General features: G+C 37.4%; 1 protein-coding gene and 1 pseudogene across 5 annotated transcripts in view; both read right to left on the reverse strand.

The window, feature by feature from the left end:
* Positions 1-327: 327 nt before the first annotated feature.
* LOC116668680 lies at positions 328-3,528 on the reverse strand (annotated as a pseudogene).
* The window catches only part of MTRF1 (mitochondrial translation release factor 1), a 32,744-nt gene continuing 18,584 nt past the window's right edge, over positions 1,824-15,983 (reverse strand). For 3 of the 5 annotated variants that reach the window (XM_032496055.1, XM_014552005.2, XM_032496054.1), the window contains 2 exons: positions 12,648-12,746; positions 1,824-6,043 (listed from right to left, as the gene is read on the reverse strand). In XM_032496055.1, coding sequence (XP_032351946.1) covers positions 5,930-6,043; positions 12,648-12,746 — 213 coding nt within the window. In that variant the 3' untranslated portion in view covers positions 1,824-5,929. The remainder of the gene's footprint in view (positions 6,044-12,647; positions 12,747-15,983) is intronic. The other 2 variants (XM_006176269.3, XM_032496056.1) reach the window with 2 other exon arrangements.

Consider the following 15,983-nt stretch of genomic DNA (forward strand, 5'->3'; position numbering starts at 1 on the left):
CATTATACCCTCACTAAAATCCAATACGATGCTAAATGGTACTCTTACAGGTGCCAGGACTATTTAAGGCTGACCATAAATGGTCAAAAGGTTGGTGATGGCTGAATTCCCAGGAATCCCACCCATGTCCCCAAAGTAGTTGGAATAATCCTCCCACTTGTTAACATACAAAGTTACAGAGCCCATAAAAACTAACAACATCGTGACTCGTGCTGTGCTCCCTTCTGAATGAGATGGACTGCAGTCTGTCTATGGAGAGTTTATCTACTTTTACTTTAAACTGAGCACCTAAACCCCACACTTTGTGGCCTTTCTCTTGCCTTCTGAAACAGCCTGCACTCTATGGAGTATGTATCTCTCTGAATAAATCTACCTTTACTCAACTGTGGCTTGCTCTTGCACTCTTTCCTGCACAAAGTGAAGGACCCACACTTGGGGTGGGGCACATCCCAGAGATTTGACTGAGATCTGAGACACAGCCATCCTCTCGCTCTACATTTTTCCTGTGTCACACCCACTGGAATTACTAATGTTAAAAAGATCAACAATACTAAATGTTGGTGATGATAGGGAGCCACTGGAACCCTCATATATTAATAACACGAATATAAACTGGTATACTTACTTTAAAAAACTGGTAGTTTCTTTTAATGTTAAATGCCCGATAATTTCATTCCCAGGCATTTGCCCAAGGGAAATTAAAACATGTCTAGAAAAAGACTTGCACAAGAATGTTCATAGTAGCTTTATCCATGTATTCATACAGTATACTACTACTCAGAAATAAAAAAGAAACAACCTTTGATATATGCAGTAATGTAAATGAGTATCAAAAATGTTAATACAGGGGTAAGTAATAGCTCAGTGGTAGAGAACAGGCTTAGTATGCATAAGATCCTGGGTACAATCTCCAGTACCTCCATGAAAAAAAAATTGAACAAAAGAAGCCAGATATACAGGAGTACATACTGTTATGACCATTTATATAAAGTTCCAGGACAGTGAAAATAAGCTAGGGTGAATAAAAATCATAATAGAGGCCACCACTGTTGGTGGGAGAGCAGTGGCAGGTTGCTAGATTGACTGGAAAGGAACACGAGGAAGCTTTCAGGGGTGATGGAAACATTCTCTTCTTGGTTGGGCTGGTAGTTACACTGGTGTATGCAACTGTCAAACTCAATTGACTGTCTCAAGATCTGTGCATTTAATTTACTGTAAATTATAATCCTCTTTGGAGGATCCACTTCAGAATCGCTAGCAGTAAATAAAGTTGCAGAATTCCTTGCCAGGAAATCATGAAGATAGTTCAGTCATAAAATAAGAAAGTTCGCGTCTAACGGTGCATAGACCACGTGGTGCCAGTTCTCCGTAGATGTGATGTTGCTGTAAACACCTGAGAGAAGGGTGCCTCACGGCAATCTTTGAGGACTTCAGCAAACTGGATCTTTCAAATGTGTAGAGTCCCTAAGTACCCAATGTTACGTTCCAATATTCTTTCACTCCTGACCCAACTTCTTTAACAGCTTACACATTATTCATGTTTCCTCAAGATCCCTTGGAATTTGCATAGTCCTCTACAGGACTTAGCAGGAAGATAGAAGAGCTGTTTTTGCCTGATAATTAAGTCTCAGTCATCAAGCCAGGGTGTTAGTTCTTCAGGAATCTAACTTCAACTCCATTTGTGAACTTTTCCAGTAGCGGGATCTTTTCTTCGGAGGAGGCTGAAGCATATCAGTGGTATTGCCACCATTTCCATTTCTGGGTGACTCTGAACATTTTTCTCTTGCAGGTAAGACATCTTCTGAGTCTGTGAACTCTTCACTTTTCTTTTTCTATATCCAAAATGACTCTCACTGCCTTTACTCATTAGCGCCACTATATTTTTTTAATGGGTCCTTTCTTTTCTTTTCTTTTTAATGGAGGCACCGGGGATTGAACCCAGGACCTACACTCTACCATTAAGCTATTTCTCTCCCCTCAGTGGCTCCACTCTTGCTCAGTTGGGGCGGGCCTAGTGAGCTGTCCCAGGCATGACTTCTATCCCATATTACTTATTGTCAGCTAACTTGTTTCAAAACTGTTACATACATAAAATTCTTTTTTAAATTATTATTGAAAAACTTTGTATTGAAGTATGGCATAGAAACAGAAAAGGGAACAAATCAAAATTATAAATGCACTGAACCATCATTAGCACATTAGCAGCATCTCAGAAACCTCAGCCCCAAACACAAGGTCTTCCTAATCACTACTGCCCCCAACAACATGAAAGTCATATGCTTTTAAAAATAATTTATTTTAATTTTTAGTAGACTGTAGTAGTTTAGTGATCCGTCCCTTGACTCAATTAAAAATATCCCTATGATTTATTCTTTTTAAATTAATTTTTTTTAATGGAGATACTGGAGATTGAACCCAGGACCTCATGCATGCTAGGCATATGTTCTGCTGAGCTATATGCACACCCACCCCAGCTTTATTTTTTAAAGCTTTTTATTTTTTGATATCCTATTTTGGGGAGGGGGGAAGTAATTAGGTTTATTAATTTTTTTTTTTTAAGTGGAGATACTGGGGATTGAACCCAGGACCTTGTGCATGCTAAGCATGCCCTCTACCACTGAGCTATATCCTCCCTTCCTTATTCCTTGATATTCTAAAGGTGTTATGCATATAAGGCAATAAACTTTGGCTCTCTGGATTTTTTACAAGAACCTTAATTTATCTTTGGTGTAGTATGCACACTCCTAACACTTTTCTATTAACAGTTAAAGATGTCAAGTTTATCTTTGTAATTGGGGAGACTAATAGGTCTATCTGAATAAAGCAAGATCATGAGTTGAACTGAATCTCACTGTATGAAAATAAAGTATATAACAACTGAAAGTACTTGTTGATTAAATAACAGACGACCTAGAACCCTGCTACTCCAAGTGGTGTTTGTGGGCCAGCAGCATCCATCATCACCTGGAAGCTTGTTGGAAATACAGAATCACAGGCCCCAGACCTACTGAATCAGAATCTGCATGATGGCAAGTTTGCCAAGTGATTTGTATAAATACAGAGATTTGAGAAAAACATCAAGTTAGACTGTATTTACTTTGCCTTGTTTCACACAATATTTTAATATTTACATTTCCTTGGATGAACGTTTCTGTTACATAAAATGCCTGAAAACAAAAATCAGTTTCTGTGTTTCTAACTTGTACCCTGAAACCCCCTATTCAACATTATTTCAAATTAAATCACATCCTCCAGGGACATCACTTTTCTGGGGGGTGGGGAGAGTAGGGGGAAATGCCTACCCCTAGGGAAATAATGATATTGATTCAAATAGGATTAAATTCTCTCTCATCTCAGAGAAAGTGAGAGGAAAGACAAAGGGAAGCTTTCTTTAAAGAATGCCAGCTAATAAATTTGGAAAGAATGTAAGAATGAGGACATCACCGTTTTGTAACTCCAAATGTTAATAGCTGTTTCAGGCAAAGCAAGATCATTCATTGATGTTAAGTCAATGAGATGAAAGGTCATCGGGTGTAACAAATTACCCCCAAAATTAGCAGCTGAAACCAAGAACCCTTAATTTATTCAGTTTCTGAAGGTCAGGTCCTGGAACTAGGGGTGCGTCCAACTAAAGGGCTCTCCTGAAATCACAGTTAAGACTGTCCAGTCATTTCAGGACAGGTCTAGGGCTAAATGGTCTGCTTCTAAGCTCATTCATGGTCTAGCTGGAAGGCTGCTCAGGGCTGTTGGACAAAGGGACTCAGTTTTTCCAATTAATACAGCCACTCCATAGGGTTGCTCACAGTATCATCTTGCTGCCACCAACACGAGTGACCCAAGAGAGAGGCAGAGACAGAAAAACGGAGACAGAGCTAGAAGCAAGTTTTTTTCACAACCTAATATCAGAAGTGACAATCCCACCACTTCTGCTGTATTCTATTTGTTGGAAAAGATTCAATAAATCTGGTCTATGTTCAAGGGGAGGAGATTACACAAGTGCATGAATGCCAGGAACAGGGATCACCCTGGGGTCATTTCAGAAGCTGCCTTGCACGATGAGAAATCCCACGCTTATATGAAGCCAAAGTATTACCCCACAGACTAAACACTATTAAGAATATGTACCATTACAATGAAGAGATTTGACAGTTTCCAAACTTAGCATCATTAAAGTGGAACTTCCTGACATGATAAAATGTCACATCATCTATGAAGTAGTCTTGCCAAATGTGTTTAATCTGAACTGAATCTTTAGACATAATTTTACTTTATAGTACACTGAGGGGGACAGATGAAAGTTACCAACAGAATGAGGAAGCAGCCAGAAACATTTAGAACGTAGGCTATTCTATAAAACAGCCTCGCAGGACTCTTAAAAAGGTCAGTGTCAGGAGGGAGGGTATAGCTCAGTGGTAAAGTGCATGCCCAGCACGCATGAGGTCCTGGGTTCCATTCCCAGTACCTCCATTAAATAAATAAATAAATAAATAATCCTAATTACCTCTCCCCATTAAAAAAAAAAAAAATTAAAAAAAAAAAGATCAATGTCATGTGGAAAGAAGGTTGGGGGTTAATCCAAAAACCAAAGAGATACCACCAAATGCAATGTGTGAATCTTGGTTGGATCCTGGATTGGACAAAACAAACAAAAACAGCTAAAAAAAAAAAAAGACATTTTGGGGATAACTGAAGAAATTTTAATATGTAATAGCTATTAGATCATATTATACAATTATTAAATTATTATTAAACTAGATGTGATAATGGAGTTATAATTTTGTAGAATGTCTTCATTCTTAGCATGTGATGAAATATTTAGGAGAGTTATGAGATCTGCCACCAACTTTTAAATAGTCCAGCAATCACTGTGTGTGTGTGTGTCTGTGCATATAAGAAGAAAACCAAATGTGGCAAAATGTTAACAATAGCTGAATCTAGAGTATATAGTGTTCACTGAACTGTTTCCTAAATATTATTTAAAAAAACTTTTCTGTGTGCTTGAAAAATTTCAAAATGCAAATTGGGGAAAAACTTTCTCTCTCATCTTTACCTCCAAATGACTCGATTGGTCTTAAAACTATTTTAGCTAGTCTCCACTGGTATATAGTTCCTCTAATAACCACTCTCTTTTTTACTCAAGAAACTTCCTGAGAACAATTACTAAGCACAACATGCCACTTTGAATTAGAGTTGTTGACTTTCATTTTGGCTCCCCCTCAGCTGGGAGCTCTGTAAGGTAAGGACTAGGTTTTATATATCACTGCACAAAAGCAACCACATGAATTCCTCATATTATACCACATCTATTGATGCTTATTAAGTCAAAGAACAGTATGAAATAGAAACCAAGCAGAGTCTACTTTAAATATTGACTTGAGAGCAGAATTCATTCAGCTCTCAAAGAACTCTACAATCTGCATCCTAGAGATGCTCATGGTTATTGACTCACATTTTCCACAACTTTTATTTATCTTTTTATTTAAAAGTAGCAGCTTTAGTCCTAACTTTAACATGATTAACAGTACTTTGTCTTTAAATAGGAGTTTACAAAGAAGTTTATACATCTATACCACTAAATTTTACCATAGGGAAAGCCCTGAAGTAGAAGATGAAAAATGTGGGTAATTTATAGATGGTTAAAAAAGGCATATGAAGAGAACAAGTGACCTGTCCTAAATCACATAATCAATTCTCAATACTTTCTCTTTTCAATGATGCATATTTCACTTCGACTTGAAGAGTTAAATTGTACTTTACCAGAAACCTAAAATAAAAGGTCAAGAAATGTGACTTGATTCATTAAAAAATATATTTGTGAGTACCGTGTATTTTTAGCTGCACTTTATGAACTTCCATAAGGATTTCCACGCCTCTGTCTGCTTCTTGACATAGGTCCATTTTATTTATATAATAAATAACAAATCAGGATTTATTTTGCTGACTTAAGGTTTTCATCCAAAAATACAGTAACGGCTTCTTCATCCGCTGATTGAAGCAGTCTCTGTATTAGCTGATCCAGGCACTTCTCCCCACATAAAAATTCCTGGTAAAAGAGAGAGTTACTAGGAAAACCTGGTTACCAGAAATACAGGAGAAACACAACAAAGAAGTAAGCGTATATTTATTTTGTTTCTTTAAAGTCATTATTTAATAGCGACAAAGGATTACGAATCTACAATATAATGAACACAATTGCTAGTTTGCGAGGATCCCTGCTTAATATTGGCTTTTCTACGTAAAAAGTGAATCCAAAAGAGTAAATGGAATGATATTCTTTCTTAAATTGTTTAAATTAGCATTTTGTTTAAAAATCAATCTTCTGGGATTTGGATCTTTCTTACAGCTCTCCAGACAACAAAACAGAGATCTGAATCAACTTTTGAAATTGATATCCACCTCTCTCTCTTTAAAATTCCTTTGCTAGACTTTTCTGACATAACTCTCCTAGGTTCTCAAGCCATCTTTGGGAAGATGTGTTTGCTGGAACCTTTCTCCTCTAGTACCCTAAAAAAGATAAGGCTTTTTATTCTTGCCCTGAAAATCTCACCCTTTTCATCATGTCACGTTATTTCCCAAGGGCAAAACAGACTAGAACGCCTTAATGGCCTAGGTATCTTGCTGCCATGGTAAGATGCATGATGTTCTGGGCCATTTGCTGCCTTGCCAGATTCTCTAGTCCTGGCTCAGATAAAGCCTTCCTGAACATTCTCATGCCAACCTTCCAAACTCAACTTATTTAGTCTGTAAGTGATTTATAATAGTTCTCCTTTTTCTTAAATTAGAAATACAGTGGTTTAACATTATCTAACATACATCTCACAAATGTTCTTCTAGGGCAGTGTACCCAAGCAATAGAAATAAAAGCAAGAATAAACAAATGGGACCTAATTAAACTTACAAGCTTCTGCACAGCAAAGGAAACCATAAATAAAACAAAATGACAACCTACAGAATGGGGGAAACTTCTTGCAAATAAAACTGACAAAGGCTTGATCTCCAGAATATAAAAGCAGCTCATACAACTTAATAAGAAAAAAACAAACAACCCAATCCAAAAATGGGCAGAAGACCTAAACAAGCAATTCTCCAAGGAAGAAATACAAATGATCAAGAGGCACATGAAAAAATGCTCAATATCACTAATTATCAGAGAAATGCAAATCAAAACTACAATGAAAATCACACCAGCCAGAATGGCCATCATTCCAAGGTCGACAAATGACAAATACTGGAGAGGCTGTGGAGAAAAGGGAACCCTCCTACACTGCTGGTGGGAATGCAGTTTGGTGCAGCCACTGTGGAAAACAGTATGGAGATTTCTCAAAAGACCGGGAATAGACTAACCATATGACCCAGGAATCCCACTCCTGGGCATATATCCAGAAGGAACCCTACTTCAAAAAGACACCTGCACCCCAATGTTCATAGCAGCACTATTTACAATAGCCAAGACATGGAAAAAACCTAAATGTCCATCAACAGATGACTGGATAAAGAAGATGTGGTATATTTATACAATGGAATACTATACAGCCATAAAATGACAACATAACGCCATTTGCAGCAACATGGATGTTTCTGGAGAATGTCATTCTAAGTGAAGTAAGCCAGAAAAAGAAAGAAAACTACTATATGAGATCGCTTGTATGTGGAATCTAAAAAAAAAAAGAATACAAAACAGAAACAGACTCATAGACATAGAATATAAACTTGTGGTTGCCAAGAGGGCAGGGGGTGGGAAGGGACAGACTGGGATTTCAAAATTTGTAGATACTGACAGGTATATGCAGAATAGATAAACAAGATTATACTGAATAGCACAGGGAAATATATACAAGATCTTGTGGTAGCTCACAGCGAAAAAAAATGTGACAATGAATATATATATGTTCACGTATAACTGAAAAATTGTGCTCTACACTGGAATTTGACACAACATTGTAAAATGACTATAACTCAATTTAAAAAAATGATAAAAAAAAAAAGAAATAGAGTGGTTTTAAAATCTAGAAGTCCTGTGTAATTGAAAAATATTTATGCTGAAATATTTCAGGGACAAGTGTCCTGAGGTCTGCAATGTGCTTTCAAATGGTTCAACAGCAACACAGGTATACATATGTAGAGAAAGGGGAAGTGGAGGAGGAAGAGAAAGCAAATCTGGCAACATGTTAACAACTATTGCATTTAGGTAGAGGGTATAAATGAACTACTTTAAAAATGTGTGCTTGAAATTTCAAAATAAAAAATCAAGGAAAAAAATTCTCTCTTATATTAACCATTAAACAATTCCATCACTGGATGAAAACTGTTTCAGTTAAGCCTTCACTGCAATTCCTCTCTGAGAAATGAGTAAAATAATAACTTCGAGTACCTTTCTCTCTCTCTGTTTTTTTTTTTCTCTTTTGGCAGGAAGAAGGTAATTAGGTTTTTACTTATTTATTTATAATGGAGCTACTGGCGATTGAACCCAGGACCTTGTGCATGCTAAGTGCATGCTCTACCACTGAGCTATACCTTCCCCCATCAAGTACCTTTCTTGTGTAATAAAGGTTCCGCATAATAGAGTTGTTTGGTTTAAGTGAATTAGCAGTCTTATATTTTAGAAATGCTCACAATCCAGACGTTGGCTTAATAGAAATATTTTAATGTTGGCACCTGGAACATAGAACATTTAAAGTTTAGATATAGGCATAAACTAATCTTATATTTAGTCTTTCTTCAATGATCTTGAAGTTAAATCTTAGGTCAAGTGTACACATTTATCTCTCAGATTAAACTGTAGGGGAAGAGATATACCTATTAGCTTTGTATTCCACAAAATACCAGTATATAGTAAAATGTCAATTAACCTTTAAAATTAAACAGAAGGCAAAGCACTACGATTAAATTTTTAAATTAAGAAAACCATTTTGAACATAATGTGAAAACTGCTTATAAAATGAGTGTGCCTGGTAGGAGAGGGTATAGCTCAGTGGCAGAGCACATGCTTAGCATGCACAAGGTCCTGGGTTCAATCGCCTGCCACCTCCATTAAAATACAAAAACAAAATGAGTGTGCCTGTAGCTCAAATTATTATGATACTGCCAAGGTGATTTCATCATCTGGAAAGTATGTTGAAAGGACTGTCACTCTTATTGACTGATAATCACATCACATTTAGTAAATTCAACTGGATTAACCAGAGTGCTAGGTACAAAGATCAAAGATAAAGGAGTTGTAGGGTTTTTTTTTTTTTTGTATACATTTTTTTCATTGAACTATAGTCAGTTTACAATGTGTCAATAGGACTTGCAGTTTTTAACTTTCAGAAGTTCATGATCCAGTGGAAGAGCCAGGTAATACAGAACCATCCTAATACAATGCAAGAGATTAAAAAAGAAAGGAAGAAAAAATTTGCATTAGATCTTAAAAAGAGAATAGAATTTCTCCAAATAGAAGCAAAGAGCATTTCAGTCGAAAGAATGAGTATAAGGAAAGGTATGAAACAAAGTACATTTAAAGCCCAGGGCAGGGGTAAATTTCGGGTGTAATCGGAATAAAAGGCAGAAGATAGGCTGATGCTAAAGAATCTGCAGAAGGACTTTGAGAAACAGAATAAAAATACAAAACAATATGGTAGTCTGTACTTACTATCTGGATAAATAAAAATAAAATTACTTACAAGGGAATTCATGATAAGAATACTGGGTGACCTCAGAGAACCCAAGGACGAGAATATACAGGGTGATGCCACCACCTGGGAATGAAGCTGGGCCTTAGGAATAAATGGATCTGAGGATTCATATAAGGATTCTTTCCATCCTTTTCTCCCATTTTTGCTCCTTTTGTAATAAATAGGGAAGAACAAATCTGACTCTATATTAGGTCTATTTCTTTTATTTTAGCCTTTGGATTCTATTGCTTGTTAATCCCTAAAGGGATGTTGCCTATAAGCTTAAATTATACGTAATGGATCATCTCTGGGACCCCTGCCTCCCAGGTAATGAGCATTAGGCTAAAATACCTTTGTTTAGCTCACAGGAAACATCCTGACCAGACCCACCTGTGAAAGGCTGAAGGGAAGAATAAATGAACAGCTCTCCTCTGGAGTCTGGCTGGAACCAGGACTTTACCCCTTCCCCTTTTAGTATAAAAGAAGTCTGCATTCAAACTTGGGGAAGATGGTTCTTTGGGATGCTAGTCCCGCATCTTCTCAATCTGCTGGCTTTCTGAATAAAGTCATTATTCCTTGCCCCGACAACTCATCCATCAGTTTACTGGCCTGTTGTATGGTGAACAATATGAACTTGGACTCTGTAATACTTTAATATATCAGCTTTATTCATCTCTCACTGAAGATTGCTTTCTTCCCATGGTTGGAAATGTGGCTTCTAATCTCCCATAAGCTTTCCATATTTCAGTTTATCCACCGAGAGAGAATGATCCTCTTTGTCTTCAGTTTAAACATCCTGGGAAGAAACTCATTGATTGGGGCTTGTTTGGATTTCCTCCCCAAATAAATCAATTACTGTCTTGGGTCAAAATCATGATCATGGAGGAACATAGCAGCTCCATCAGGAACTACGAGGATGGAGCAGGGAGAGGGCCAGGCCCTTGAATAAGGGAGGAGAGCTCAGAGAGTCCCATAGGTGCCTGCTTTCTTTCCTCTCCCCTCCTTCCATTCTGTCACAGTGGTTGCCCAGCGTTAAGGCCTTTATCACTTTCCAGCCTCACCTGCAACCATTCAGTTCCTAAATTATTCACTCTGACTAGTCTCTTTGCTGTCCAGAGTATAGATTTTAATGTTTTACTGCATTTTTTTCCCATACCATTTTCAAACCTTTTCCTTTTACTAACTTGGAATGGTTTCTTTTGAATTCCAATAAGTTGGTTAGTGATTATTAGATCAAACCAATTAAGATTGCCCTTATTCTTTCTCTTTTTGTTTTGTTTTTTGGGTTTTTCTTTTGGGTGGGGTGGGAGGGCAGTAATTAGGTTTTTATTTATTTATTTCTACTGGAAGTACTGGGGATTGAACCCAGGACCTTGTGCATGCTAGGCACACACTTTACCACTGAGCTATACCCTCCCCCCATTCTTATTCTTTCTGAGTCTGGCATGCTAGTTTAGTTAGTAATAACATGTTAAGTATTTAAGCCAAAGTCTCATATTTTATAACTATAAAAGCCAGTTAATCTGCCTCTGTTTCATGACTGAATACCAAACTGAGAACCTGTGTGTCCTTCTAAAACATGTTACTGGTCACAGAATGTGTCTGTCTCATGGAAAACCATCACCACTACTAGAAAAACAACTTAAAAATTATGGTGTAATTAATAATATGGCTCAACAGGCTTGGTATTACTGCGTGTTTCTGGAGAAAAAGGAAGTTAGCAAATATCTTCTCCTTTTCAAAAAGGCTCTCATATTCCTATGCAAGACAGCCTTCAATTGCTGAGAAGACAGAGGAAGTGGCATAAGAGACAAAGAAATTTCTAAATATGTTAAAGACACAGACATTTCCTTTGTAAAATTAAGACTTTAATTTTGTGTATAGAATGAGACAGAATTAAGTGAAAGAAGCCCGAGGTATCACATGGTACCAAGGACAGGGATCAAAACCTGTCTCCTGCCTTTTCCACACAGTCCTCTCTGGGAACCAGTTCATTTTCTCCATCAGAGGAAGAAGAAGGGCAATTTGTGCTTCACCATTAATGTGTTAATGTCAGTGATCCCGGCGACCTGGATTTAGGTTAATGTTCAAGCCAAACTGACAGTCTTCCCCGCCCCAACCCAACCCAGCATAATTGTTAACACCTGACTCTAATGAAGACACACTGGGGAAGGCAGAACTCTAAGATGCCCCCTGGTGTACACACCTGGCATAACTCCCTCCCTCAAGTGCAGGCGGAAGCTGTGAATATGATGGAATATCATTTCCAGTGATTGGATGACTAGTTAGTTGACTTTGAATCAATCAAAAGGAATATTATTCAGGTGGGCCTGACCTAAACAGGTGACCCCTTAAAAAGGCCATTCTTGCAAGAGCTTCAAAGTTGGAGAGGGCACAGGGAGGGGGCCATATAGCAAGCAACTGTGGTTGGTCTTTGGGAGCTGACAGCAGCATACAGCTGATGGCCAGCAAGAAAATGGGGGCTTCACTCCTACAACTCAAAGGAATGGAATTCTGCCAACAACCACATAAGCTTGGAAGAGAACTCCAAGCTCTAGAAAGGCATGCAGCCTGGCCAGCACCTTGATTTCAGCCTTGTGAGATCAAAGCAAAGAACTCAGCTCTGTCGTGCCTGAATTTCTGTCGTGCCTACAGTAAACGTGAGATAATAAGTAGGTATTATTTTAAGCCACTAAGTTTGCAATAATTTGTTACACAGCAATAGAAACTTGGTAGACATATATTGAAAATATATTAATACATTGTGATTGCATAACAAAGAATTTGGAATTTAAAAGCAAGTTGTTTCAAATTTACATAAAGACCATATTTCTTATCTGCAAACTAATAAAAATGTTTGCAGATTTGGGGTACTAACATAAACTATCTTAATGATTTTAAATTACTTGGTAATATTTCAGAGATGATGCTCTAGAATTTGATTATACTTTCTTCGAAAATAAAAGGTACATAAAGCACACGCAGTGGTATTACCTTAATATTACGAACTTCATATGCTATCCTGTGGTCAGTGACTCTATCCTGGGTGAAATTATATGTCCGAATTCGCTCTGACTGGGCTCTTGTTCCCACCTGTGCCATCACAGAAAACAATTCAGACTTGAACTTTATAATTACCTTTAATACAATGGAGAAAGTACTTGAAAATGACTCTTCTAACAGTTTAAATATTTTCTAAAGTCATATATACAAAGTGAAAAGGAGTAAGAATGGGCAGAATTTATTAAGACTACAGGTTTGTAAAGCTTAGCTACGGGATAAGAATTCATGTTTCTTTGGTACCTCAAACTCCAAATATTTAAAATCAAATCATTTTTCTATCTCAATCGGTTCTTCCTCCTGGTTTCTACAAGTGACCCCACAATGTCCCCTATGGTCTAAGTAGGAAACTCGACATCCTGCATTTTAACAAACATTTCAGGAGTGCTTACTATTTGCCGGGCTTTACAGACACTGAAATGACCATAATCATGCCATTCTCTTAACTGCCCACTTCCAATGGTTTCAAGGGTTTTATTACATCCTGCTCTTTCCATTTCTACTATCCATCGTTCTAGGGCTCATTACTTTCACTACATTCCTGTAAAAGTCTCCTGAGTGATCCTCCACTTCTCGGCTTATGTTCCCTGCTTAGTTTTTGTAGAGCAGAGTTTTCAGATAAATTTCTTTCTTAGGCTCCTTTTTGTCTACTGAGCAGACACGACTCAACTCAGCTTTCAAGGCCACCTCATAATGTGGCCACCTTTCCCAACATTGTTTCTGAAAATCATGTGAAATTTCTATAATGTCATTTATTATACCATATCATTATTATGTGCAAGTCTGTTAACTCTGCTAAAACATCATCTCAAGGGATGCCCTTCCTCAACACTCCCCTACCATCTCTGTCTTTTCTGGTCCCAACAATTGAAATATGTCATTTTCCTTCTTTGAAACCCCATGCACTTGGATCTTCATGGCACACCAGTCTGCCTTATGCTATGATTATTTGTATTCTTTTTTTCCTTAAAAATTTTTTTTTATTGAAGTATAGTTGATTTACAGTGTTGTGTTAATTTCTGGTACACAGCATAGTGATTCAGTTACACACATATATATTCTTTTCCATATTCTTTTTCATTATCAATTACAAGATATTGAATGTAGTTCTCTGTGCTCTACATTAGGACCCTGTTCTTTATCTGATTTATATACAGTAGTTTATATCTGCTAATCCCACCCACCCCGCCCCTGGTTACTTGTGTTCTTAGTCTAGTCTGCTCATCTTCCCTCCCTCCCCCACATAAAACGCACACAGCACTCTCTCTTACTCACTTTCACCTTTTAAGATTAAAAAAAAAAAAGACACTTATATAACTTATTCTCCAAAGCAAATAATATGAAACTGAACTCCAAAGTATGGCTGAGCATCAGGAGAGTTCTTTCTCCCCTTAACAGAGGCACTGGGGATTGAACCCAGGACCCTGTGCCTGCCAAGCGTGCACTCTCATCCACCATATTGAGAATTTTTAAAAATTAGCTTCCAAAGCCCAACCTAAGATATACTGAGTCACGGGTTATATATTTTTAAACCATTCCCAGGCCATCCATTCTGTAACCAGCCTGGTTTGGAAACCACTATCCCAAAGCACCATATGAACACCTAGGATCCCATCCAGATCAATTAAATCCGAATTTCTAGGGGTGGGGCCTAGACATCTACAAAGCTTTCTAGGTGGTAAGTGAGCCAAGGTTGAGAACCTGGCATAATGCCTTCCATATAAAGGCTGCTGGGGGCATGGGGGTATAGCTCAGTGGTAGAGCGCATGCTTAGCATGCAAGAGGCCCTAAGTTCAATTCCCAGTACCTCCATTAAAAGAAAAAAAGAAAAAAGAAAAGCCATTGTATACATTAGTTGGAGAAAAACTTCTAATCATCAGAAATATCTACTAAAAAATTTCACATGATGGACAAGTTAACTGGGAGGCACAGAGGGCTCCTCTGGCCTCTCAAAGCAGACTACTGAAGAAGACACACACGCGTACAATTTGCGTAAAGCCGATCTTGAATACTTTAAAAATTACTATGTGGAACATCTGATGCCAAAATGTCAAATGGCAAGTAAATCCCAATGTCTTTTATTAAATCAAATGTGGCAGAGCTGGCAGTGCGTATGCCATCACTTAGTCGCCAAGAAGCAATGATTTGTAAATGAGCACCCCTATCTGCAAACGTACACACTGACGCAGTGCCACAAACCGGGGCTACCACGGATAAAGGAGTAATATATTATTTTTCCTGTCACTTTTACTACTGGCAGGTCAGAATGTGGGTAAGGGGAACTAGAAAAGCAAACTGTGAAAGACTAGGGCACCTAGGTGAAAAAAATAATGTTTAGCTTTATACAAGTTATCCTAAAAGACCACAAAAATCTTCCAAATTTACTGTAGCATAGCCACCTACAAATAACACAACAGCAGTTATTTCTGGGTTCCATTTTCTTTCAATCTCTCTCAAACTTTGCCTTTTTTAGAATTAAAAATCATACAACACTTTGTTTACTTAAAACAATGACATTTTCTTGTAATGAGCCATAACGGAAAAGAAACTGAAAATACATGTATGTATGTATATGTATCACTGAATTGCTTTGCTGCACACCTGAAACTAACATTGTAAATCAACTATACTTCAATAAAAATAATAAGAAAAAAAATGACATCTTGCTTACAACATCTATTTACACAGTCAAATAAATAATACTAAGAATGTATACAGTGTAAAATTCAAAAAGTACAAAACGGTACATAGCAAAAAAAAAAAAACTCCCTTCTGCTCCTTGTTCCCAGACTGTATCAGAAGCAATCACTATTAACCAGTTTTTGCAGTGCCACATATTTTTGATCTCACATAAAATTATAATGAAAGCATAGGTTTTTAAATTTAAAAAGCTTAAATGTCTCTTAATCTCCAGAGAACTATTTTTTACACTAAGTCCCTCAAAAGACAATCATTATGTAAACTGGGAAGGAAACAACTGGAAATAATTTTTAGTTCACACATATCTCCTCTACCATTTAGAAATAGGTATGTCCAAATTTAGCTATAACCCAACAGCTTTAAATATTGCTATTTACAAATAGCATGTTTTCCTATGCTCCAACGTATTTCCATTCGATCAAGAATAAATACCATGGAGGGGGGGTGACAGGTGAGTGGTAGAGCACACGCCTAGCATGCACAAGGTCCTGGGTTCAATCCCCAGTGCCTCCATTAAATAAATAAATAAACCTAATTACCCACCCCACCCAAGAAAATGAAAAAAAAAAA

This window comes from Camelus ferus, chromosome 14, assembly GCF_009834535.1.
Source record: "Camelus ferus isolate YT-003-E chromosome 14, BCGSAC_Cfer_1.0, whole genome shotgun sequence".
In the NCBI taxonomy this organism is placed as follows: domain Eukaryota; kingdom Metazoa; phylum Chordata; class Mammalia; order Artiodactyla; family Camelidae; genus Camelus; species Camelus ferus.